A 27043-nucleotide genomic window follows, 5' to 3' on the forward strand; every position below is an offset into this window, starting at 1 on the left:
GACTCTTGGCTGAAGGGTGATCCTGGGTCAATGCTAGACCTAAGCAGTTTTTGATGGTCTCACTGTGTAGGCTAGGCTGCATTAGCACCCCTCGTGATGGGATTACAGATATACACCATCAAGGCATCCTAGATCTAAGAGAGCCTAGTACCATCTTCTTTGTACCTTCCATAAGCTGGAGCTTCCAAGGACTCAGCTGTGTAGATAGAAGATTGTTTAGAGAGAAATACTGAGGGTGCATTTTTCAGTATGTTATCTCTCCAGTGCCCATCAGAGTCTGGCAAATGATAGTTAAAGGGTGAGTGGATGAATGCAGATCTGAGTAGTAGGGTGCCACTTGACATTTGTGCTCTGCTCTTATCATCCATGTTTCGACAGGGTGTACCTAGAGATAAATGAAATGAAGACAGCTTATTTTGTTAGAGGAAAATTCAGTACTTTTATACTATTATTGACAATATTTGGAAATTATGATTTTTTTAATTCAAAGCTTCACATATGGTAAGCAAAAACCACCAAGCCTGTCTCCTTTACAATGTAGTACTGTAGGAAATTTTGGATTATCTTTTTTAGTATCTTGGTTATGTCTTCAGTTGATAGTGAGCATTTTTTATAAAAAAAATTTCCCCTCAATTATATATATTCACAGGTTTGACTTTTCAAGCTTTTAGCCTTGGATATATTATGAATGTTTTAAACTACATTTTTGAACCACTTGTGTTGTTTACTTCTATAGGTCTATTCAAAAGCTTGGCGAATTAAATATTGGGATGGACAGTCTTGGTAATGAGGTGCCAGTGCTCAACCAACAATGCATTGGGAGCAAAAGCAATGGATCAAATAATTCCTCTGTGACTAGTTTCAGTACACCACCCCAAGATTCCAGTCAGAGGTTAATACATGATACTTCCAATATTCACACAAGCACTCCTCGTAATCCTGGATCAACAAATCACATCCCTTTTCTTGAAGAATCACCTTGTGGAAGCCAGAAGTAAGTACTTGACTGATAAAACCTGAAATATTAACTTCTTACTATAGTGATAGGAACATAAACTTCACTTTGCTTTGGAGCCTTTCAGAATTGAGGGCCTTTCCCAATTTCTGTCTGACCTGCCTTCATTTGTCTGTTTTAATCCCTTTATAGCGATCTCTCCTGTTCGGCATCTTTTTTGCTTCCTCACCAGCAACAGGACAGTTGTGTCCTGAGTCCTACTGGGTCTTTAGTGTTAGACTTTATCTTGATTTTTACCCCTGTGCCTTTGACATTCAACAGATATTTTACAGACTTTTAGAGAACAAGAGTGTGTTTTACATGTTAGAGTGATTATAGGAAGACAATTTTGGCAACCATGAAAAACATTATAACAGCTAAAGACTTTGCATATTCATGTTTTCACTAGTTAGAACATTTTTATCTTCCTGTCACTAGTAAACAGGGGTTAATTTATTCAATGAGAAGAGTCAAGAGGTATTTTCTTGCATGACCATAAAATACTTGTCAGGTGTGGTTAATTTAGAAATGTATAATTTCCTTTTGACACTTGTGTACTTGTAGGAATTAGCCTTGTAATTAATATCATGGTCTGCTTTTGTAACTAGGATACTGGATCCTAGGCTGTTACACAAATGTCTGTGAGTACAGACAGGAGCTAAATCTTAAAGTTATGCTTTATTCAGAGGGCCCATGATCTGGGAAGACAGCAAGCTAATACCTTGACCTCTACATGAACAGCATTACACACACCCATTCATACACACATACTAATAACTGTAAAAAACAAAATTGTTTTATTATGTTAAAAAGCATCCAATGATTTTTTTGTCTTTTTTTTCTCTCTGGGACATGACTGACTCCACCATCATTTTTGCTTTTTTTTTTTTTTTTTTTTTTTTTGGATTTTAGAGACAGGGTTTCTCTGTTCTCTGTGTAGCCCTGGCTGTCCTGGAACTCACTCTGTAGACCAGGCTAGCCTCGAACTCTCGAACTCAGAAATCCGCCTGCCTCTGCCTCCCAAGTGCTGGGACTAAAGGCGTGCGCCACCACCGCCCGGCTTCATTTTTGCTTTTTATTTACTGGCTTTAAGCCATTTAAAAAACAAACAACAACAAAACAGGCCTAGAAAATTCTGGGACTTTCCTCATCTTCCTGGGATCTTCATTTCCTGTCTGTAAGATCTCATGTAGTTCTTTGAAGGGGGATGTGTGTCAGAAGTAGTTTCTTAGACCTGTATATCTGCCTGTGTTTGCTTATTTCACAGTGTTGGTATAAATTTGGCATGGTAACCATTTCTCAGTATTTAAAGCCCTGCAACTTGATATTCCAGTTCAGAGCTCTTATGAAGAAATCCAGTGTCATTTTGATTCTTGATTCTTTGTCTAAGGACTGTTGCTTTTTCGACTCTGAAATTTTTAGGTCGTTTTCTTTCCTGATCTATAATTTCATTCTGTCAAATTCTCCATGGACCTCCTAAAACTAGGAACTTAAGTTTTAGGCAGTTAAAAAAAGTGTTTAGTGATTTTCTATTGATTTTTTTTTTAACCCCTGATGTGATGTTTTAATTTAAGAGTTCCCATTTTCTAAAAATTTATTTTAAAAAAGCACTCCATTTTTTTTTTCTGAGATCAAATACTCTTATCTATAGAGTGTAATTATGGTTTTAGATTTGGGGCTTTGTTCTGTGAAGTGCTGCTCTTACCTCACTTCCTTTGATGTCACCCTTTTATGAGGAGGGCTTTTGCTTCTTTGTGTATTTGGAAGCCTCTGGCTGTCTGTAATTGCTGAGGAGTTTTCTTAAGTTATTAGAAAATAGCTGCACGTGCTGTCGACTTGTCTGTCCTTGGCCTTGCAGATGGGTGCACTGCTCTGGGAAGGGATAGCTGTCAGTTTCAGTCATATTTAATCCAAGGCCAGATAATTTTCCTAAAGACATTTCTAGGCTTGTGCTTGGAGTAGGATTAATAGACATTGCAGACAGGACTGTGGTTCAAGCAGAGGAAAGGTTCTCCATCCTTTCTATACAGTGTAGAGACTTGACCTTCCTCCTTACCTTCTCTCTACAGCTCTCCTTGGTATCACCAAATCCAGAGTCCCTAAGTGTCTCCATACAGTAGCTTTGAATGCAGTTATTGAAGACCATTTGCTAAGAGAAAAAAAGGAAAGACTGAAAGGTTAAGGGCTAGAGAGATGATGGCTCAGCAGCTATGAGCACTGACTGCTCTTCCAGAGATCCTGAGTTCAATTCCCAGCAATTACATGATGGCTCACAACCATCTGTAATGGGATCTGATGCCCTCTTCTGGTGTGTCTGAAGATAGCTACAGTGTACTCACATACAATAAATCAATCTCTCTCTCTCTCTCTCTCTCTCCCCCTCTTTCTCTCTCTCTCTCTTTTTTTTTTTTTTAATGAAAGGTTAGGTTAGCTTAGTTTCTGTTTCGAGTTTCAGAGTAAACTTTATCTGAACTTCTATCCCACAGCTCATCAGAACATTCTGTCATTAAGCCATCACCTGGAGATTCTTCAGGAAATCTATCAAGGTCAAAAGAGGAAGAGGTAATGTTTTTGAGAAGTTTCTGTGTGTATGTGTTGCAAAGAAAAAAAAAAATTTGTGAGACAGGGTCTCACTGTGTAACATGGAATTTGGCCTCAAACCCACAGAAATCAGCCTGCTCCTGCCCCAGCACTAAGATTAAAGGTGTGTGCCATTACCACCCTGCTGCAAAAATTCTTACTTCAAAGAAAACTATAGAAATGGTCATTGTTGATCTTAAAATAGTTGGGTAGATCTCATGGAACTACACGTTTGAGTGATTATAGAGAAAGACAATTTTGGCAACCATGAAAAACATTATAGCAACTAAAGACTTTACATATTTATATTTTCATTAGTTAGAACATTTTTATCTTCCTGTCACTGGTAAACAGGAGGTAATGTATGCAGTGAGAAGAGTCAAGAGGTATTTTCTTGCATTATAAGATACTTCTCAGGTGTGGCTAATTTAGAAATGTATAATTTCCTTTTGACACTTGTGTACTTACAGGAGTTAGCCTTGTAATTTACTTTTGAAAAGACATTTTGAGATCAATTGGGATGGCTGGTTCAGTGGGGACCAGTGCTCACCACCAAACCTGATAAACTGAGCTCAGGCCCCAGGACCCACATGCAAGAAATAGAGTCCTGATTGCCAAACGTTGTCTTCTGACTTCCATAAGCATATGTGCCCTCCCAACTAATTAATTAAGTGAAACACATTTGTAGATATTCACATTAGTGACTAGGTGACCTTGAATTTTCAGGCTGAGACTGTGCTACTCTCTGAACTTTATGGCGGCTTTGTTGAGATTATATTGACATTTCTACTGGGCCTTTCATCTCAGTATGTTGTGTGCTCTGGAATCAGATATTTTTTTCTTACTAGAATATTCTATCTTGTTTTCTCCAGCTCAAAATTTAACCTCATAAATAAAGATATGTTTTCAGATGTCTGTAGAGGTCAAACAGGAAACAAATTAATAGTGTCCACCATTTTCATGATAAGTATTCAGGAATATTTGTTCCTTGTACAAAGAAATGCAAAGTACTGGTGTTTCCAGTTTCTCAAGAAAAGCTAATATCTGTATTTTATATGTAGTCTCCTAAATGGCTAGTTTTTTTTTTAAATTAAAAATTGCAGTAACAAATAAAACCAACTTATGTTACTTGTGCTATTAAAAAAACCCTCTTAGTATTAGTGTTCAGAAGGGTATTTAATCAACCATCCTTCCCTCTCCTTTTTCTCTTATCTCCTCCATACTATTCATTTACATGTCTCTTTCCTATACATGATTTATATTAATAGCAATTTAGTTAGGTAAGAAAAATACATATTATATATATATATATACATACACATACATCCATTGCTTCCCTAAGGAGGGCCCATTGTTGTGTGCATAAAAGCTTGCATAGTAAGAGGGCTGCACTGGTCATTGTGATCTCAAGTTCTTAGGCTCTGTCCAGAGCTGAAATGATTTGCGTTTTTGTGTACGTGACATTGATCTTTCCCAAAGACAAGATTACATTAAGGCTGTCAGCCATGCTGTCTTGAGACCCCTGTTCCATTAGCAGTGCTCTTTTAAAGGACATTGAGCAAGAGCTTCAGGAGTCTTTCTATAGAATTGCTTCAACTCACTTCTCTGGGAGAGTGTGTGGACAGAGACTGACACTTTAAGTAAACATGAAACTCAAATATTTTTTATTAAAATCACTTCCATAATTTTAAAAGGCCATTCTATAATTTCAATGTGAAATACTGAAATACTAATCACCATAAGCTGTCTGATTTTAACTGTAAGTGTATCAAATGAATAATAGCCTTTTATATTTATTCTTCTTTTCTTCCTGAGAGAGCAGTCTGTTTCTTGTCTAGAAACTACTTCTGTCTCATTTTCAACTAGCAGCCCATGAATTTTCTATTAGAACACAAATGAAGCTCTGTAGTTTTTGTTAGAAGTATATACTAGTTCTCCCTTGAAAGTTAAAGCTTAGGCTGGAGAGATGACTCAGTGGTTAAGAGCACTGACTGCTCTTCCAGAGGTCCTGAGTTCAAATCCCAGCAACCAAATGGTGGCTCACAGCCATCTGTAATGGTATCAGATGCCCTCTTCTGGTGTGTCTGAAAACAGCTGCAGTATGCTCATATACATAAAATAAATAAATATATCTTTAAAAAAAAGAATTGCATGGTTTTTTTTTTAAAAAGAAAATTAAAGCTTAATATGGGAATATACATTCTAATGTTATAATTATTTTAATTTCAGTGTTTATTTATGTGCATGCATGTATTTATGTGCCTGCATGTATATATGTGCATCATGTGTGTGCCTACAGAATCCAGTAGAGGAACTGGATTTATAAATGTGTAGTTGCTGGGAATTGAACTCAGAACCTCTAGAAGAGCAGCCAGTGCTCTTAACTGCTGAGCCATCTCTCCACACACACCCCCAATCTTATTTCTGTTACATTTATATCTTTTATCTGTAACATTCTTATATTTCAGTTAAATGATTCACAGCAAAGATACATTACAGATTGAGAATATATATACATATATTTATTTTCTTTCAAGGCAGTAGTACTTCATGTTCTGTGTTTATGTGTAGAATCACATATATGTCTGGTATCTGAGGAGGTCAGACAGCATCAGTTCTCCCTGAACGGGAGTCACGTGTGATGTGGAGCTGCTGTGGATGCTAGGAACGGAACCAAGGTCCTCTACACGAGCAGCAAATACTCTTAACTGCTGGGCTCTCTCTCCAGGCCCCATATTTTGTTTTTATCTGACTTTGGCTTAGTAATGATTAGCAAAATTAGTAACATTATGGTTAATTTGGACTTCGGTCACTTAAAAGATTATTAGTAACTACTATGAAATGATCAAACAGGTATAATATGGTTGAAATTAATTTAAAGTGGGATAAAGGTAACTCAAGCTTGCTTTTTCCATGTAATGACTTTTATATTTGTTCTTTCTATAGGATGACAAGTCAAAAAAGCAGTTTGTGTGTATTAATACCCTAGAAGATACACAGGCTGTTAGAGCAGTGGCGTTTCATCCAAGTGGTAGTTTATATGCTGTTGGTTCAAATTCAAAAACTCTGAGAGTGTGTGCCTATCCAGAGAAAATGGATGCAAGGTGAGAGCAGCTGTTTGCGTTGTTCTGCTGTGTTGTTCGCAGTTGGCTCTGTTGGTTGCCTTCCAGTTGTTTACTAATTAGTTGTTTACTAATGTTTGGTTCTTCCTTTCCTCCTGATAAGCTTTATTAATCAGTGCCTAGGAAAAATATCCATCAATATTAATGTATTCATTTCTCCATAAAATATTTCTGAGTATGCCATTTTGCATCAGAAAGTCTTCCTTATTTCCAAGACATATTTATATCTGCAGAGTTCTTATAGTCAATCTAAATGATGCAAGACAAAAGCTAGATTATGGCTCATTACAGATTGTCAAAATACATGTTTTTTTCTTTTGAGGCATCATTTCACTTGTAGCATGGTTTGGCCTTATGTCCTAGATTCTTCTGCCTCTTTCTCCTTTGCAGGTATATGCCACCATTTCCTATAGTTTCAGAGGAGTTTCGGTTAAATTATAGTAATTACTGATATTGGGCTTTTGTTGTTGTTGTTTGGTTGTTTTTTTGTTTTGTTTTGTTTTTTTGGTTTTTCGAGACAAGGTTTCTCTGTGTGTAGCCCTGGCTGTTGACCTAGAACTCACTCTGTAGACCAGGCTGGCCTTGAACTCAGAAATCCGCCTGCCTCTGCCTCCCAAGTGCTGGGATTAAAGGCGTGCGCCACCGCTGCCCGGCTGATATTGGGCAGTTTTAAACCTACAAAAATCAAAATTTTATTTGTTTAACTTAACAATGGTTTTGCTATCTTGTTCTAGCAAATTATAGGATTTGAAAGCAAGATATATGTTCTAAAAGATATGTCACTGTAGTACAACCAATTTAAGTTTATCCCTGGCTAGCTTACAAATAAATGAGACTTAGACTATGGTTATTTTATTTGGCTTTGACAATTACCGGGGGGGTAATCCCTAATCTACTTTTCTAGCTGCTGGCCTGGCTGCCTCCCCAGCATTGTTCCCCAAATACTTGCTGTTTCTCCTGGCCATGTGCTCATGGTCTGTCTCCTCTCATAGAGCCTATCTCCTCTCTCTGCCTTCTCTCCCCTTCTCCCAAGCCTCAGGTTACTCTAAAGCTCACCCACTTCTAATCCTTCCAGTAATTGGCTGTAGCCATTTTTATTTAACCATAGTTTTAAATTAAGGAACAAGGTTTGCACAACAAAAGCTGGTAAATGTAGAAGTTGCATTACAATACATAGCAACAGACCAGACCTCAGAATGTCATGGAAATGGTAGTATTCATTAGTTATAGTTCAGTGGTGGTGTAGCATTTGTCTATGATGCATAAGACACTAGACTAGGTTCAGTCCCCAGCACAGCAAAAAATATATTTTTGTTTTAGATATAAATTCACAGGAATTTAGATAGGAAATTTGTGATAAGGTACTGTTTTTGTCTTTTTTGTTGTTTATTATTAAAGGTCTGCTATGAATAAAGTATCATTATAGGGCTGGAGAGATAGATCAGCAGTTAGAGCAAAGACTTCTCTTCCAGAGGACCTGGGTTCGAGTCCCAGTACCCACATGGTGGTTTATAACCTGTAACTCCAGGAGGACCAATATCCTGGGGCACCAGGCACAGATATGATGCACCAACATACACACAGTCAGAACATTCATACACATAAAATACAAATTTAAAAAAAAAAACAAGCATTATAAAGATTATGAGTACTGGATGTGATGGTGCATACCTTTAATCCCAGTATTGAGAAGGCAGAGGCAGGTGGATTCTGTGAGTTTGAGGCCAGCCTGGTCTGTAAAGGGAGTTCACAACTCTGTTACATAGAGAAACCCTGTCTCGAAAAACCAAAAAATAAAAAAGATTATGAGCTATTTGGTAAATTTTTGTGGTTAGAGAAATAGAACTGTTTGTATTAGTATTCTAGAAGACACAGGGGCTGTTAGAGGAGTTAGAACAGTTGGTTTTTATCCAAATGGTAGCTTGTATACTATTGGTTCAAATAAAAAAAAGTCTGAGAGTATGTAGCTATTTAGAAACAGTTAGTTGCCGGGCAGTGGTGGCACATGCCTTTAATCCCGGAACTTGGGAAGCAGAGGCAGGCGAATTTCTGAGTTCAAGGCCAGCCTGCTCTACAGAGTAAGTTCCAGGACAGCCAGGGCTACACAGAGAAACCCTGTCTCGAAAAAAAAAAAAAAAGAAAAAGAAAAAAGAAACAATTAGTTTACATACCAAAAGAAAGATACCCAAGCAAAGAAGGTATATAAAGCTTTAAAATTTTTAATTAGTACTATGCAATGTATTATTTTGGCTTTTTTAAGCAAATTTTTTAATGTACTACTAAGTTTCAGAATTTTGTACATGTATATAATGTATTTTGATCATATTCTCTCCTCCCCCCTTTAATTCCTCCTAGGACTCCCCCAAATATACATCACACCCCCAACTTTACACACATTTTAAAAAAGTTAAATACACACTGAATCTAGTCAGTGTTTCCCATCTACATGAGTATGGGGCCAGACACTGGTGCATGGTTAACCTGTTAGTATCCACACCCCAAAGAGAACTGACTGTCCCTCTGCTAACAGCAATCAACTGCTAGTAGTTCCTCACCTAGCTGCAGGCCGTCCCAAGTCCCTCTCTGGTCCATTGCTGCAGTTCTGACTGGCTTGACCTTTTGCAGGTGTAGTGTAGAGAAGCAGCTGCTCTGAGTTCATGAGTTCAATGGCCATGTCATGTATAGACGACAGCATTTCACTGCACTCCTCCTTTCTGTAATGCTGTGCTGGTTGATGCAGCTGTCTCACTTATATTTGAGTAGTTATGCACCTCTGGATGAACTGTTGCCTCTGCCAAAAAAGAAGCCACTTTCACCAAAGTCGAGACCAGCACAGATCTATGGGTCTCAACATAAATACTTTAGAGGACAGTTTGACAGTGTGACCATTTAACAAAACAGCAATAGTGGGTTACCCCTCAGGGACTGTGTTCTCCCCTTATCTGGGCTTTTGACTAGGTTAAAAGTACCGTTTTTTAAAGTACACTTTAAGACTTATTATAACTCTAATAGAACAGAATTGATGGGATTTTTCATAGTATTTTTAATATGTATATGTATGTATATGATAATTAAATAAATAATGATTTTGGCCTTTGCCCTGTGAAAGCATTTAAAAAGCTAGATAAGAGGCTGTAGAGATAGTTCAGTGGTTGAGAACACTTGACACTCTTGCAGAAGACCAGTGTTCATTTCCTGGTACTCATTCACATCAGGTGATTCACAACCATCTATTAACTGCATACAGTTCCAGGGGGTCTAAATCCTGGTCTTGCTTCCAAGGGCACCTGAATACACATAGCCATACATACATGCAAACATATGCATATATACATAATAAAAATTAAAAACTAGGAAAAAGAATAATAGAGACTCCGTTAATTCATAGTGTTAAATTTTTTGTTGCTCTTTTTATTAATAGTAGATTTATTTATTTATAATTAAGTGTATGAGTGTTCGTACATGTTTTTAAGTGCAACTCATGATGCAGTACCCACAGAGACCAGAAGGTGTAGGATCCTGGAACTGGAGTATAGACAGTTTTTAGCAGTCACATGGGTGCTGGGAACTGAATGCAGGTTCTCCACATGAGCAGCAAATGCTTCCAACCATTGAACTGTCTCTCCAGCTCTGTATTACTGAGTAGAAATACTTGAAAGGAGACAGCAGAATTTCAGATCAGGGTTTTGTTTTGAGGCTGGCCTTGAGCTTGGGATCCATGCCACATTCTTAGCAAGCATGTTCACATCTGGGTCATCTTTTCCCTGCAGCTGTTCCCTGACTGTCACCTTCCTGGGAACAAATCTTCCTGTCTTTACACTTACATGGAGCAGTCATGAATGACATCACCTACCCCAGCTAAAGTGTTAAATTCTCAGCCGGGCAGTGGTGGCACATGCCTTTAATCCCAGCACTTGGGAGGCAGAGGCAGGCAGATTTCTGAGTTCGAGGCCAGCCTGGTCTACAGAGTGAGTTCCAGGACAGCCAAAGCTACACAGAGAAACCCTGTCTCGAAAAACTAAACCAAACCAAACCAAAACAAAAAAAGTGTTAAATTCTCCAAAGAGGCCTTGTCTTTTTAATTCTTATCCATGTCTCACCTTTTCTTAATCCCAGGCACACTGTTTATTATTTGTTAATAACTATTTATTTCACTTTTCCTAGGTTTTTTTTCCCTCCTGAGGAAAATTTATGAGAAAAGATAAATGGAGATATTTTTTTGCCCATATGTCCTATTTATTATGTGATCTGAAATGGTGAAAATTTATGAGAAAAGATAAATGGAGATATTTTTTTGCCCATATGTCCTATTTATTATGTGATCTGAAATGGTAGATTCATGTAATAGTTATAATTTTACTGATTTGGTTTCAATATGATTTATAATGTTTTCTTTTATGATTTTGTAAATCTAATCATCTGCTGTCAGGCATGTGGTACCCATATTTAACATTAGCATTCTGGAGGCTGAGACAAGAAGATTATTGCGTTCCTACTAGGCTTTGTAGGATATATCTCAAGAAGCCAAGAAATCCAGCCTCTCCCCAAATAAAGCCTTGTTGCTGGGTATTCTTTTTCCTCTTTCCTTTATAATAATTTCATGTTAACTAATTTTCAAAAGCAGGAAACTGAAATATCTTTATGTACTTTTTCTTTCCAGTGCACATGACAGTCCTAAGCAGCCAGTGGTACGATTTAAAAGAAACAAACATCATAAAGGATCTATTTATTGTGTGGCTTGGAGTCCATGTGGACAGTTACTAGCAACAGGATCAAATGACAAATACGTAAAGGTGCTGCCCTTCAATGCAGAGACTTGTAATGCCACAGGTAGGGCCCGGTGCAGCAGTGGCTCACATGCCAGTGTACATGTACGCTTGTCTCTCCGTCTTTCTGTTGTCACTAATGAAATCCAAGAACACTGTCTTAAAGAATTTATTTTTTGTTCTGATTATTCTGATCCAGTGAGGCATTATTTTATTAAAATAAATCTTACAGGTAGTCAAGTAGTATATGAATTTTAGGAAAAGCACAAGGTAAAATTAATTTTTTAAGGACTAGAGATGTAGCTGAATGATAGATCACCTACATAGTATGCATAAACATAAACATGAGAGCGCATGCTCGCAACACACACACACACACACACACATGAGACAGAGAGAGAGAGAGAGAGAGACTAAAAGAGTCTTTTAATAACTCCCATAATTGAATTAATGGATATTTTCTGTAGTGTATCTTTCCTTTTTTGTTTGAAATAAAAGACAGGGAAGCAATGAATCTTCTGTAGTTCTGTTTTAAAGGCAGTAATAATTAGTTCACAATCAGTATTTTAATCTTTTAAAGTTTTATGTTCAGTAAATGAGTTGATTATGTCAGTCTCTATAAATCATACTGCACTATTTTTTAAATTAAGTATATAAGCATACAAGATAATGGGTTTCATTATGATGTTTTCCTACAGATGTGTCATTATGCTTTGCCCTAACACTTCTGTGTTCTCCTTGGCCAGTGCTTAGGCGGGTTAGCATCCTCTTCACACAGTAAGTTGAGCAGCATTTTTTTTTTTTAATTCTTATTGCTGTTTCAGGACCAGATCTGGAATTTAGCATGCATGATGGGACAATTCGAGATTTGGCATTTATGGAAGGCCCAGAAAGTGGTGGAGCTATTTTAATAAGTGCTGGAGCAGGAGATTGTAACATTTATACAACAGACTGTCAAAGAGGACAGGGTCTTCATGCTTTGAGTGGACACACTGGTATGTGATACTCAGTCTTCCTTTTCTCAATTTGTGATGTGTGCTGTTTTATTAGTGAGATCTCTTCGTAATGGATCTTTTTTAGACAGATTTTTATTTCAAAAACTTGCATTGTGAGTGTTGAATATCAGAGTAATATTAATAGCATTATGATCCATTTATTCATAGAAGGATTCCTTTACTTTAACCTTCACAGTCATTTTATGATGTAGGAAGTTTTATCCCTGTTTGTATTTGAAGAATGTGAGGCCCAGAGGTAAAGTTGGTAAGGGACAGCTAGATCTGACTCTAGACCCACTTTGTTCGAGGCTGGAAACCTAACCTCACAAAATAGCTGCCTATAGTTGCCTCATGAAAAAGTTGCCATTATTTCAAGTTTTTTTTTTTTCAAATTTCAAATTTTTGTTTGTACTAATTATTATATCTTGAAATACAGAAAGAACTTAATCTTCTAATAGAGTCACTGAAGAAGAACTGAATTTGTTCAGAGTGGTTTTGATGAATTTAAACAATTCTTAAATCTACTTTATAGTATATGCAGTCTCTGTGATATGGCTTATTTGGTTAACCAGTGATGAGAAGAACTTACTTTTGCACATGTAGAAAGGCCTTTCCTACATCAGTAACTGCATGTCTCTGGTCTTGTTTAGGGCATATTTTAGCACTTTATACCTGGAGTGGATGGATGATTGCATCTGGTTCTCAGGATAAGACCGTTAGATTCTGGGATCTTCGTGTGCCAAGCTGTGTTCGTGTAGTTGGCACCACATTCCATGGAACTGGTAAGTTTTCCATAGATTTGAATGAAGTTCTGTGAGAAAGGAACTTTATAAAGGACTAGTGCCTGCATCCCTACCCTATCTTTATGTGAAGAAGGGAAGTAGGGCTGCGAATGTAGCTTACTGACAGACTGCTGGGCTACTTTATATGAAGCTCTGAGTTTAATTCGTAGTACTGAATAAACCAGGTCAGCCTGGGCTACAAGAGACTGCTTTAAAGAAAAGAAAAGGATGGTGGGGTGAGCATTACAGGGAAGACCAACTTTGTATTTTATTGCTTAGTTTCAGTTCTTTTAGAATTCTTTGATACGTTACCATATTTGTAAACTGATATTGGATTAAATATTGTGTTCGAAATTGGCAATTTTAATGTATATTCATTTGTTTATTATATGTGAAGTATGTGAGTGTATACACCCCCTACAATGTGCCTTGTGCATGTGGAGGTCAGAAGACAACTTGTAGGAGTCTGTTCTTTTCATGTGGGCTCTGGGAATCCGCCTGAGTCCAGATGGATAGTTTCCTTAACTGCTGAGCCATCCCCTGCCTAGGTCTAGATACTTAACATTTTAAATTATTAACTTTTATTTATGTGAGGGCATGTGTTCATTTGAAGGCCAATAGATAACTAATTTTTTTTTTTTTTTTTTGGTTTTTCGAGACAGGGTTTCTCTGTGTAGCCCTGGCTATCCTGGAACTCACTCTGTAGACCAGGCTAGCCTCGAACTCTTGAACTTAGAAATCCGCCTGCCTCTGCCTCCCAAGTGCTGGGATTAAAGGTGTGCGCCACCACCGCCCGGCGATAACTAATTTTTAAAGATTTATTTTTATTTTATGTGCATGGGTGCTTTGCCTGCCTTTATGTCTGTACACATGTGCATGCATTGTCTTTGGAGATAATCAGTCCCCTGGAACTGAAGTTACAGAAAGTTGTGAAGCCACTTGTGGGTGCGGGGGAGAAAACCTTCATTTTCTGTAAGAGCATCAAGTACTCTTAATGACTGAGCCGTCTCTGCAGCCCCTTCTGACGCTCTTAATGAATTCACACTCTAGATTTGAAGTTCCGGGTTTCCTTTAAAGTTCTGCTGTGCTATTTTTAGTATATTTTACCTCTTCTATCTAATTCTTTCTGACCTTAAAGCCAGGTAGGTCATGGCCTGCAGCCCTTTCTTCTTATAAACCTCACTACTTCCTGAAGAATGTTCATGTGCCAGCTTCTTTTATGAACCAGCTATGTCTTTTAATTTAAAAGTATGCTTATCTAGTGTGGGTTCAGGGGGCTGTTTTGGTACATGGAGTATTCTGTAGGTGACTATTAAGTCCACTTACTGTATGGGATAGTTTAATGTTCTTTGTTGGGTTCTCATTTGAATGATCTGTTTAGAAATGAGTAGGGGACTAAAGTCACCCACTATTATTCTATCAAGACAATCCAAACTTTCAAAAAAAACCCCCAAACTATTGATATTTGTGTGAAAATGTGGTGTGTATCTTCTTGGTGGATCATTCTCTTTTTAAATATGTAGAGGCCTTCTTCATTTCTCTTGACCTTCCAACACGTGATGCTAGTGACCCACTTCTGCTTGCCAGGTCCCACCTCCGAAATATGTCATAGCCTCCCAAAGTCCCTTCTTACATTGGGGGGAAAGGTATTCAAAACATGAAGCTGAAGGGGTGATTTCAGGTTCAAGCCTAACCTGGTATCACACATCCTTAGTCTTAGTTCAAACATTTGTTTGTTTGTTTGTTTGTTTGTTTGTTTGTTTGTTTTGTAATACTTCAAGATTTTCCATGAATTTATGTCTCTTCTGCAGCCCAAGGTATTTGTTCTTCTTTTTGTCTTCTCTTTACCAGGCTTTTCTTTTTTTTTTCTTCTTTTCTTTCTTTTTTTTTTAGTTTTTAGAGACAGGGTTTCTCTGTGTAGCCCTGGCTGTCCTGGAACTTACTCTGTAGACCAGGCTGGCCTCGAACTCAGAAATCCGCCTGCCTCTGCCTCCCAAGTGCTGGGATTAAAGGTGTGCGCCACCACTGCCCAGCTCACTGAACTCTTAATATCTGTTTAAAATAATGTTTATCCTTATAAACTTGCCTCTTATAATACATATTAAGCGATTATATCTGTTTTATGTTGCAGAGTAGGTGAACCACCTTCTCTAAAGTGCCTGATCCAAGGAACAACTGAATTAATAATTAGCTTTTTGAAGAAATTAACTGAAATTTCTCTTGGCACAATAATTTTTTTATGTTTAAACTCAACTTTTTATAGTTTTCCTATGTGTTAGCTCTTCTCATTTTCCCTAATTCTTTTGTGCATTTTTATATATGTAGTGTGTGTAGATTCACATGTGTGTGTAGGTGCACTTACACTGTGTATGCATGTGGAGACCAAAGGGCAGTTAGTACCAGGTGACTTCATCTATTTCTGTTATTTTTTTGAGGATCTCTTACTGACTCTGGAGCTTGCGTGTCTGCCAGACTGGCCTGTCAGCGAGCCGGTCTTGGACATCAGCTCTGGGGTTGCAGATGTGCATGCCGTGCCCATGGCACCAAGATCCGAACTCAGGTCTTCACCTTCCCACTAAGTCATATCCTCAGTCCTTAGCATCTTTAATAAAAAATAATAGTAAATTACATTTACTTTGTGTGTGTGTGTGTTTGTATGTATGTGAGTGGGTGCCGGCCGGTATGTTATGATCTTCTCCTGGAGGTCAGAGGACAAGTTTAGAGAAAATCAGTTCCCTCCTTCTACCATATGGGTTTCAGGAATCAGCTCAGGTCATCCGGCTTCATAGCAAGTACTTTTACCTGCTGTGCTCTGCTTGGACCATCTTTTCTGATTTTGATCATTTATTTGTCCCCTTTGAGAATACATGGTAAAGTTAGGGCTATATCCTTCAGATTCAGAATTTCTTAATTTCTGTTGTTAATAAGAAATATCCTAAGGCAACCCAAGGTTTATTTAAAGTATAACTCATTTGTGAGTTTTCTTATTCCCTTGGCTCAATACTCTAAGCTGAGCATAGGGGTAGTTTTTGGTCTTGACCTAGTAGTGAACACACTGAGGGAGAAGAGCTTTTCTACACGGTTTCACAATGTTATGCAGGTGGTTCTTCAACACACAGGACATAGTGTTTCATTTCTTCCAGAACTTGTTTTATCCTGGCTTCTGAAAAAGATACAGTAATCATTAGTTAATTTTGATTTTTCCTTATCAGATCACTGCAACAGTATTGATAAAGTATATCAGATCATTAGTGTGAGTAGCTACATAGTGGCGTAAGTATTAATTTTCTGTGTTGCAATATTCATTTCCCCACTATAGGCAGTGCCGTGGCATCTGTGGCTGTGGATCCCAGTGGCCGTCTCTTAGCTACAGGTCAAGAGGATTCTAGCTGCATGCTGTACGACATAAGAGGAGGCAGAATGGTACAGAGCTACCATCCTCACTCCAGTGACGTTCGCTCTGTTCGCTTCTCTCCTGGAGCTCACTATTTGCTGACAGGCTCTTATGATATGAAAATAAAGGTGACAGACCTACAAGGTGATGGAGACTGGCTCCCTTTGTTTTTAATTTCCTAGTCTATTTGGGGTCTTTTTTTTTCTAGTCTGATATGATTGACTAACATTTTTTAAGCTTTAATTCTATATTTATTGAGAAGACTATATTAAGATTTCTTATAAATTAAGTAGAATGAAATTTATTTAATAAAATATATTTTATTAATTTGATTTACTACAGTGACATTCTGTGTTGTAAGTGATGGGTTTATATACACTTTAGCATCCTAAAAATAATATTGCGGCCAGGCGGTGGTGGCGCACGCCTTTAATCCCAGGCGCATTTCTGAGTTCCAGGCCAGCCTGGTCTACAGAGTGAGTTCCAGGACAGCCAGGGCTACACAGAGAAACCCTGTCTCGAAAAACCAAAAAAAAAAAAAAAAAGTACAATTTGAATAGTTAGTCCTTTAATGTCTAGTTTTATGTTGAAACATTCATTAACTAAATGTTTGTTAAATAGTAGCTGGGAACAGATTAAGTAACTCCTATCTTAATGGAGCTTATATTTTATTTATTTATTTATTTATTTATTTATTTATTTATTTATTTATTTATTGGTTTGGTTTTTTGAGACAGGGTTTCTCTGTGTAGCCCTGGCTGTCCTGGAACTCACTCTGTAGACCAGGCTAGCCTCAAACTCTTGAACTTAGAAATCCGCCTGCCTCTGCCTCCCAAGTGCTGGGATTAAAGGCGTGCGCCACCACTGCCGACAAGTATATTGTTTTGTAAAGGCGTCTGGTTTTTAAAAGGTTTTAGGTTAATAGAAAAATCAAGGGACACTGACTTCCCGTGTCCCATCTGCCCTTCCCATGAGTAGCTTCCCACTGTCAGGCTCTACACCAGAACAGTGTCTTGTTATACTTGATGAGCTGCCAGCATTTAAAAGTTACGGCACGAATCCTCTGGAAGGTTTCAAATCAAGAAGTAATTTAATCCAAACTATATTAAAGTAATTTGAGTTCTTATGTGTGTATTGTTGTTAGGACAGGAATAGAAATCCAAAACCAGAGAAGGTGCTGCCTGAGGAGGGTGTGTCTGGGCAGTAGGTGTGAGAGGTAAAGTGACTGAATTGAGGGCAGTTCTCCCTGAGGTTAGACTCAGGAGGAAGGAAACAAGGCATGGGGCGCTCCTCAGAGTCTTACATGAGCAGATGGTGTCACTAGTGATGAGGTGCATGAGTCGGGCAGGACAAATTTTGGCAAGAAAATAAAAAATTTGATTTTAGACATGTTAAATGTATGATGGCTATCAAGGAATCAGGTGCGGTGTTAAATAATTATTTAAAGGCTGGATGTGGTAGTGTACACCTTTAATCCCAACACTTAGGAGGCAGAGGCAGGCAGATCTCAGTGAGTTTGAGGTCAGCCTGGTCTACAGAGTGAGTTCCAAGTCAGCCAGAGATACATAGTGAGACCCCCGTCTCAAAAAAAAAAAAAAAAAAGATTATTGGTTTCTAACCTGAGGTTTAAGTTTGGAGATAATATGAGTGTGAGTCACAAGCATATAAACACACCCAAGATAAGAGATAGAATTTCAGAGGAAGTAGGATACAGAAGAAATCTGCAAGATAGGAACTCCAGGCTCCAGGAACCCATCAAACTTTAAACTGGGAAAGGAAGGAAAATCAGGGGAGGGCCCTGATGTGATTGCGGTGGAGCCACATTGGAGCGGGAGGTGGGAGTGGCGCCTGTGACATGCTGCATGCGTATCTTACCAACTCCTCAACTCAGAGTAGCAGGCAGTCTGTATAACTTGAGTATCTACCTGCTTCCTTCTTAAAAGCCAATATCTCTTCTTTTTCAATTTAGGGGACCTCACCAAGCAGCTTCCTCTCATGGTGGTGGGGGAGCACAAGGACAAGGTGATTCAGTGCAGATGGCACACCCAGGATCTTTCCTTCCTTTCATCCTCTGCAGACAGAACTGTGACCCTCTGGACTTACAGTGGCTAGAGGCCACCCTGCATTGGTCTATGCAGTGAAAGCACAGAGACTTGAGACTACTGAGCTGTTAAGACTACAGGCCTGAAGAACTTATACTGCCCCAGAAAGAGTTTAAGCAGAGGAAGCCCCCTTATTACCGTGTCCCATGAACAGAAGGTGTTGGGTGATGGTTTCAGTCTTCCGTGTGTGTTCATACTGCTGTGTAGTTTCCTTGCCAAAGTCTGCAGATGAGCTCTTAATGTTGTTGGTGTGCACGCCAAGTCATGGTACAGGATGGGTTCATGGTTTATTATTAAATGCACTCCTTGGGTGTTACCCAGGTAACAGTCTTATACTCACACTGACATGGAATTATAATTTAAGTAATTGTTACACATAATAGAACGAGGTTCTCCCCAGATGAGGCATAGGTATTCAGAAATGACTGTGCTCTTGTCACAATCCCATACTGTATCACGTGTCTTCTAGAGGTCATGGTTTGGTAAGTCTCCAGCTTTACATGATCATCTTTGTGTAGGGCTCACCACAGTCTCCAGCTTCTTTCTCTTAACCCAGAGGTGTGGTTGCTAACTTTTCACATCACTCTGTTTCCAGCTGAAAGGTAATAACTATCTTTGCTTGGGAACTTGTTGACGTCAATGTTTTGAATGCACAGGATACCTCCCTTCCAAACAGCACTGTAGGAGCAGGGCGGCAGCAGTTACATGGAACAATATTCAATGGTAGGGTTAACTTACCAGGCAGCATTTTCCTCTTAATAATTAAAGACTTTGCCATGACCCTAGCATGGCTTGAAAAGCTATGTTTGCATGATAATTTAAAATGGAAAACTGAAGCTTTGCACTCCAGAAGCTTATTTGGATTTTTCTTGCACAGTTTTGAGTAATGAGGAATAATGATTTATTTGTACAGTACTATATATCCTAACATTTTATGTATCTTTATTTTCATATTGTTCAGTATTTTACTTTAAGTTATTAAATAGGCTACTTTATTTATTTCAACTGCAGTGGTATTGACCTGTCTGTGCACTATATGTAGCAAGCATTTTAAATCTATAGTACACAAGTGGGAAGGGATAGAAGTGTAACTGTGCTTTTTAGTTCAATAAAGACCTCTTGACACCTAACACTGCCCTTTTCTCTCAGTCTGAGTCCATGGCATTCTACTTTACAGAGTGCTGTTTCCAGTTTACTTGGAACAGGTAGGTCCAAGGAAAGAAAGACTTCCTGAATGTGGAACTAGCTCTGCTTCTTACTGTTTCCTGAAGCCCCTGGCAACACAGAGCACTTCTCTTCCCTCCCTCCCTCTGTTTTTCCTTCCCCTCTTTACCCAAGACTTTGCACATGCTAAGCAAGCATCCCCAGCTTTTTGTTGTGGTTTCTGGTTCCAGCACACCAGGGGCTGGAGTATAGCTGTTGTGTGGTAAAGCATTTTCTAAGCACGGGGAAGCCCTGGGTTCAGACCACAGAACTATAAAACACATGAACAGCCAGGCTAAGGAAAGTGTGCCCTAGTAAAGCACACACTCTAACCAGTGCATCAGCACTGTTTGGAAGCTTTCGACTGCTTAACACAGATTTTTCACTCACTGACTCAGAAGAGAATGCTATAAACACCGAGTCATTTTGAAATTAAGCCTCCCGCTGGGTCGATGGTGGTGCAGGCCTTTAATCCCAGCACTTGGGAGGCAGAGGCAGGCGGATTTCTGAGTTGGAGAGTTCGAGGCTAGCCTGGTCTACTGAGTGAGTTCCAGGACAGCTAGGGCTACACAGAGAAACCCTGTCTCGAAAAACCAAAAAAAAAAAAAAAGAAAGAAAAGAAAAAAAAAAGAAATTAAGCCTCCTTACCCTGGTTTAATGTGCAGTTTCACACATTTTAGGTCTTTTTGTTTTGTTTTGTCTTGAGCAGGGTCTCACTCTTAACCCTGGCTAGTCTGAAGCTCAAAGATCCTCTTTGCCTCCCAAGTGCTGGGATTAAAAATGTAGGCCCCATTTTAGAATTTGTTCGTTCATTCATTCATTCATTCAATCATTTATTCAAGACAGGGTTACCTGTGTAGTTTGGCTATCCTGGCACTCACTCTATATACCAGACTGGCCTTAAATTCAGATTCACCTGCCTCTGCCTCCTGAGTGCAGAGACCAAAGGTGTGTGTCACCACCACCCTGTTCATTTTAGGAATTTTGAAAGGTTATTTTTGTGAAGTTTAAAACCAGGGTGGGGAAGGCATTTAGGAAAGAAAGACATGATCTCATTTTTCTTTTGTGGAAAGTAAACTAAGTATGTAAGATGCTGCTTGCTCTTCCCAAATCAAAGTCTCCTCCTCCTCGGACAACAAATAGTTTTGACCAAACCAAGTAAAAGTGACTTTGTTTTCCTTTCAGGAAATTAGAACATTCAAAGAATAGACAGCTTTCTCTGCATGGTGTGTAGATGTGTCAGTGACATCCTCTGTCCACTTGGCTTTGAGGGTACCCAGTTTGGTGTTCCTGTTTTTTCCTGTGGTCTGCACCAGGTGGAGAGGAAATCCTGAGCAGAAGTTGTCATTTAAAGGCAGCTTCTTTCTTTCGCGCACTGATGGGCTAGATATGCCTCCCTGCTGTGCTCTGACAGCCCAGAAGTGTTGCTTAGCAAGAACGTTTTATAGACCAGGTGTCACCTGGGTCACCTTGCTGTCCTCAGGCTCTGCTGCTGGAGGTCTAGGTGGGACACCGCCATAGCTGCTGCCCTCCTTAATTCTGCACTGAACTCTCTACAGTTCAAGAGCAGGTTTCATGGTTCCTGTGGGCTTTTTTTCCTGAGTGCAAAATTACTCATTTATCATAAAAGATATTATAAAAGTTAGGAAGAGTTGGGCAGCTTCCCTGGGCAGCTTCTTCAGGACCTGTATGTACACCGTTCCTCAGATCTTCTAGGGCAGGTAGTTCTTCCTCCTACCTTCCTCTTCACTTCCCCTTTCTTTCCCCTTCCCTCCCACCACCTCCTTTCCCGTAAAAATTGTATTTATAGGATACTGTGAGAGTTTTCAACTCCTTTGTATATTTTTTCTTCCTGCTTATTAAGTGGTTCACTATGTATTGTCACCTTAGTATATAATAAAATACCAAAACTTTACCAATATAGCCCCGTTAAGTTTCATGACAGCAGATGTGCATGGTGTTCTATTCCTGTATAGCCTGTTGGAGGTCCTGAGACCCTGCCTCAAAAACATTCTTACATAAACAAACAAACAAATAAATAAAGGGTTAGGGCTATAGCTCTGTAGTAAAGCTCTGTGTGAGTCTCTGAGTTTGATTCTCAATACTCCACACACCTTCCCCAAGTTCATAAAAACATTTATCCTGCTTAAATTGTGAGGCAGAAATCTTTCAGGACCCTCAGATGAGGTATGAAATTCATTTTTCCTTAAAATTTTTACATACACATGGGTAAGTTAACGCATTTCTGTGTATACACTGTAGCGTGTAAATGAAGGTTAAAAGTATCGGTCCCAGGGATCAAACTTAAGTTGTCAGGCTTATGGACAGCTGCCTTTACTGCTGAGCCACTCACAGGCTTCAATTTCATTTCTTTTATCGAACTGTCTTATAGCACCAGGAATTATTTAGCAACTATTCAGATACATACACTTAGTTTCTGTGTCTCTACACTGTCTTCCTCCATGGCTTGAATAGATTCTGGACTTTATACACAAAAGGAAACACGAAGACCGAAGTGTCTGTGCTTCCAGCTGCTCTCAGCATGTAAGAAAGGAGTTTGTCTAAAAGGAGGTGCTGGACTCCCCAGGTCTAATTTAAATTTCACAGTTTAATTAAAATTTCCCCCTCCTCTGTTTTTCTTTTATTAATCAAAAATATTTAGCTCTCCTAAAAAATTATGAGCCCAAAAGATACAGTTAACAGTGAAAGGAAGCCCATGAAATGTGAGAAAGTAGTAACAAATCTTTAGGAATATATATATATATAGTTATTGCTAGAGAAATGGCTCCACTAAAGGCTAGGCTCACAACTCAAAGTATAAGAATATATAATTATCTGGACATGGCAGTTGGGAGGCCGATGCAGGAGAATTGTCACAAGTTTAAGGCCAGCCTGGGTTACATAGTAAATCTCAGGCCCTTCTGGGTTATGTCCCCCATGTCCTAAAACACACACATACACACAGAAAGAGAGACAGAATTACTAAAATATAACAACATTCAAAACCAATTAACCAAGCAACCAACCAAAAACCCTGATTAAAAAGTAAAGTTTTGAATAGTCACTCACCAAAGAAGTGCACAAGAAGATTCTCTGCTGGACTTGGAAGATGGAACAAGAGTTTGTTGCCTGGGCAACAAAAAAGACACTATCCAAAAAAAACAAAACAGTTGAGGATTCAGGATATTTGTCTTGGGCACGCTTGTGATCACAAAATTATTTTCTGCTGCAGTGGTTCTCAACACAGGAGTTGCATATCAGATGTCTTATGTATTAGATATTTACAATATGACTCATAACAGCAAAATAACAGCCATGAAAGAGCAACTAAGTACTTTGCGGTCGGGGGGCATCTCAACATGAGTAACTATTAAAGGTCACAGCATTAAGAAGGTTGAGAACCATTGATCTATAATGATGTTGGCAGTTCCAACCAAGTTAAAACTGGAGCCAGCTGTGGTGTCACCACTTGCATTCCCAGCACTGGGAGGCTGAGGAGGACAATCAGGAGCTGGAAACTGTGTGTGGGCTACATAATAAGACCCTGCTACAAAATACAGAAATAAAAATTTAAAAATACCACTCAGCAGCCCCACATTCAATTATATAGTACTGGAGGTGGAGATACGGCTCTGTGGTTAAGAGCACTTGTTGCTCTTGCAGATAACGAGGTTCGATTCCCAGAACCCATCTGGTAGTTCACAACTGTCTTACGGCTTTATTGCTGTGAAGAGAAACCATGACCACATCAATTCTTATAAAGAAAACCATTTAGTTGGGGCTGGCTTATAGGTTCAAGATTTAGTCCATTATCATCATGGTGGGAGCCATGGTAGCATGCAGGCAGACGTGGAGTTGGAGGAGCTGAGATTTTTGTATCAGATAGGAGGCAGCAGAAAGGAAGACTCAGCCACTAGGTCTGGCTTGAGCTTCTGAGACCTCAAAGCTCACTCACTACTGACACATTTTCTCCAATAGCCACACCTACTCCAACAAAGTCATATCCCCTAATAGTGCCACTGCCTATGAGCCTAGAGGGGTCATTTTCTTTCAAACCACCACATCAAACATCTATAAATTCGGTTCCAGGGGAAGCTAATAGGCACACAGGTGATGCACATACATGCACACAGGCAAAACATTCATTCGCATAAAACAAATCTTCAAAAACATTTAAATAAGTGCTAATGGAGTTTTAGGGCCCGAGTTCTGTCTCCAAGTCCTGATGTGCCAGGCTCAACTGCCTATCCTAATGTTTCAAAGATGACAAAGAACAGGATAATCAACTTGACTATGTTTGGATGAATAGTGTCTAATACTGTCTATTTGTCAAGCAGTCCTTGGAAATACCTTGAAATTAGATTAACAGAGGTAGGAAGACCCACCCTAACTGTGGGCAGCCCCACCCCATGGGCTGGTGTCCTGGACTAATTACAAAGGAGAAAGTAAGTTGAGCACTAGCATTCCTTGATCACTCTACTTTCGGATTGAAGACATAATGTGACTAGTTGTTTCAGGTTCCCGCTTCATGACTTCCTGTCTTGCTGGGCTCTCCCCTGAATTATGAGTGCAAATAAGCCCCTCCTCCTTAAGATGCTTGTGTCAGAGCTTTTGATCACAGCAATGGGAAAACTAACTAATAAAGATGGATAAAGGAGTTCGGTGGCCCTAAATCCCTACATCCAAGGATAACCTTGACTTTATAATCTCCCCTCCTCATCCACACTCACGTGTAAGCATCCATAATTAAACCTAGTGAGTCACACACATAAAAGGGGAAAGTACAAGGACTGATGTGGAAAATGAGTCAGAAGGAGGGGGAAGGAGAAAAAAGGGGGTTACAGTAAGTGGGTTTGATCAAAATACATTATAAACACAAGAATACAATGAAGCCATTATCTATAATTAATGCATGCTATTAAAAAGAAGAGCGGGGACATAAAAGAAGAGTGGGGAGTATATAAGTTTAATTAGGGTTGCTTACATGAGCAAAGGTGAAGGATTATTTACAGGAGTTAGATGGGCAACTTAATCAGTTGTTATACCACTGAAGAAAATACCTCCTTTCCTCAAGCAATCATTAACTGCCCCTAGCTCCTCAGGGAAGAGTGGGACCTCACGAGCCCTCTCCCATGTTCACAACATCAAGACAGGTACTGTCTCGAACAGTTCTTAGCTACTAGTGAGTTCATGTCATGCCAGGTAGACGACATTCCACAACACGCCTACCTTTCTACCCTTCCTCTGGCTCTCAGATTTTACCATTACGACCCCCACCCCACCCCCTAACCCACCAAGTGATGTTCCTTGAGTCTTGGAAGGAGAGATTTAGATGTTCCATTTAGGGCTGAGCATTCAAGCCACTTAATCTCAGCACTTTGAGCAGTTACGAGTCTCTGTATTAACCACTACTGTTAGTATTCTGTCTAAACTCCACGTCCAGTTATCTGGCAACACCCAGGTATGCTCCTCCCCACAGTTACCTGGCAACAGCCAGATAGGCCTGCCCACTATAAAAGGGGCTGCTTGCCTCCTCTTCTCTCGTTCTCTTGCTCTCTTGCCTCTAGCTTCTCTCTGTCCCCTCGTCTCTCCCCACTTTCCTTCCCCCTCTCTCCACATGGTCATGGCCGGCCTCCACTTTTCTCCTCTCTCTCTCTCTCCTCTTTCTCTGTCATTTTCTCCCATTTTTCTCCCCACCTTTGCCCTCTGCCCTGAATAAACCCCCTCCCCTTTGGAACCGTTTGGTCTGGTGTTGTATGTTCTAAGTGCAAAATCTAACGACTACTACTGCAAAATGAAGCTTCTTTGCCCAAAGCTTAAAGCCGTACTGTTTAGTTATAAACATAAATACTTGGAAGGCTGTTAGATAGGCACACACATCTATCTACTCAGCAAAACAACTTCCCCACTAGGACATATGACCTGCCCAGACACAGACTTGACCAGGTCTACTGTGCCAGGTATGAATCCCCTCCTACGGAGTGGGCCTCAAATCAAGCAGGAAAGAGGATGGCTACCCACTTAACAGTTTGTCACTATTGCAAAAGTGGGTACATCTTGCCTGGGTCACAGCAGGGCAGGAATGTTAGTGACTTCTTCCATACGGCATCCTCTAGTGTTATTAAAGCTAACCATCCCAGAGTAGTCATCCAGCCCAGTTCCAGCTTGACTTATGGACATACATGGTTTCTACAGCAGTAGGATCTTATCATCTACATCTGGAAAGCTACCAGCAACAGTAACAATGGGGCTGGAGAGGTGGCTTAGCTGCTAAAAGAACTCAAGTTTGGTTTCTAGTACCTAAGTTTTGTGGCTCACAATCATCTATAACTCTGTCTCCAAGGTACCTGATGAGATATCTCTGGCCTCTGCTGACATCTGCATTCATATGCAGACACACATTCAGAATTAAAAATAAATTTTGGGGCTAGGGATGGCTCAGCGGTTTAGGTCACGTGTTGCTTTTGCAGAGGACCTGGTCTAGTCCCAGCACCCACATGATTCACAATTATCTGTGACTTCCTATCTAGGGGAATCCAACCCCCTCTTCTGGCCTCTGTGAGTACTAGACACTCATAATACACTTAGTATATGAGGCAAAGCACTCGTGCATATAAAATAAATCTAAAACGACTAAAAATGAATCTTAAAAAGTTGTAAACAATGTATGTGTACCAAAGAATACCAAATTAAACACCAAGAGTATCTCATTGCCAGTTAATTTTTGTATTCACTTCTGGGTGGGATTCCTTTTTGGACACTTTGAACACTGCAAAGCCAGAAGGTGAAGATAAACTCAAAACAAACCTCACATCCAAAGGCTTTATCGTGTGCAAACTCCCGTTTGCCTGCCTTATTATAGTACTAGTTAATCATTACCTTCCACTTAGAAAGCTATGCTCCAAGTAGATTTGGTTTTATTTCATATATTTCATATATATATATTTTTTAACATACTCGGGTTTTTGCATGTAGTAGGCTCCTTTAGTCACACCCCTAAATTGGGTAATTGAAAAGCCCTTACTTCAGAGCAAAGGAGCGAGGCCTGCCCCGCCTCTCAGCACAGCCAATCAGCGACGCGCGCGGGAAGGCCGCACAGCTGCGG

At 39.5% G+C, this 27043-nt stretch overlaps 1 protein-coding gene across 5 annotated transcripts in view; it reads left to right on the forward strand.

Moving 5' to 3' along the window:
• Wdr47 (WD repeat domain 47) overlaps positions 1 to 19865 on the forward strand; it is a 52241-nt gene extending 32376 nt beyond the window's left edge. For 2 of the 5 annotated variants that reach the window (XM_028757294.1, XM_028757295.1), the window contains exons 8-15: positions 737 to 994; positions 3481 to 3556; positions 6521 to 6678; positions 11357 to 11526; positions 12287 to 12457; positions 13108 to 13239; positions 16559 to 16777; positions 18603 to 19865. In XM_028757294.1, the coding sequence (XP_028613127.1) occupies positions 737 to 994; positions 3481 to 3556; positions 6521 to 6678; positions 11357 to 11526; positions 12287 to 12457; positions 13108 to 13239; positions 16559 to 16777; positions 18603 to 18745 (1327 nt within the window). In that variant the 3' untranslated portion in view covers positions 18746 to 19865. Of the gene's footprint in view, positions 1 to 736; positions 995 to 3480; positions 3557 to 6520; positions 6679 to 11356; positions 11527 to 12280; positions 12458 to 13107; positions 13240 to 16558; positions 16778 to 18602 lie in introns of all 5 variants that reach the window. The other 3 variants (XM_028757292.1, XM_028757293.1, XM_028757296.1) reach the window with 2 other exon arrangements.
• Positions 19866 to 27043: the final 7178 nt, after the last annotated feature.

This window comes from Grammomys surdaster, unplaced genomic scaffold (assembly GCF_004785775.1).
Source record: "Grammomys surdaster isolate TR1022 unplaced genomic scaffold, NIH_TR_1.0 126158, whole genome shotgun sequence".
Classification (NCBI taxonomy): domain Eukaryota; kingdom Metazoa; phylum Chordata; class Mammalia; order Rodentia; family Muridae; genus Grammomys; species Grammomys surdaster.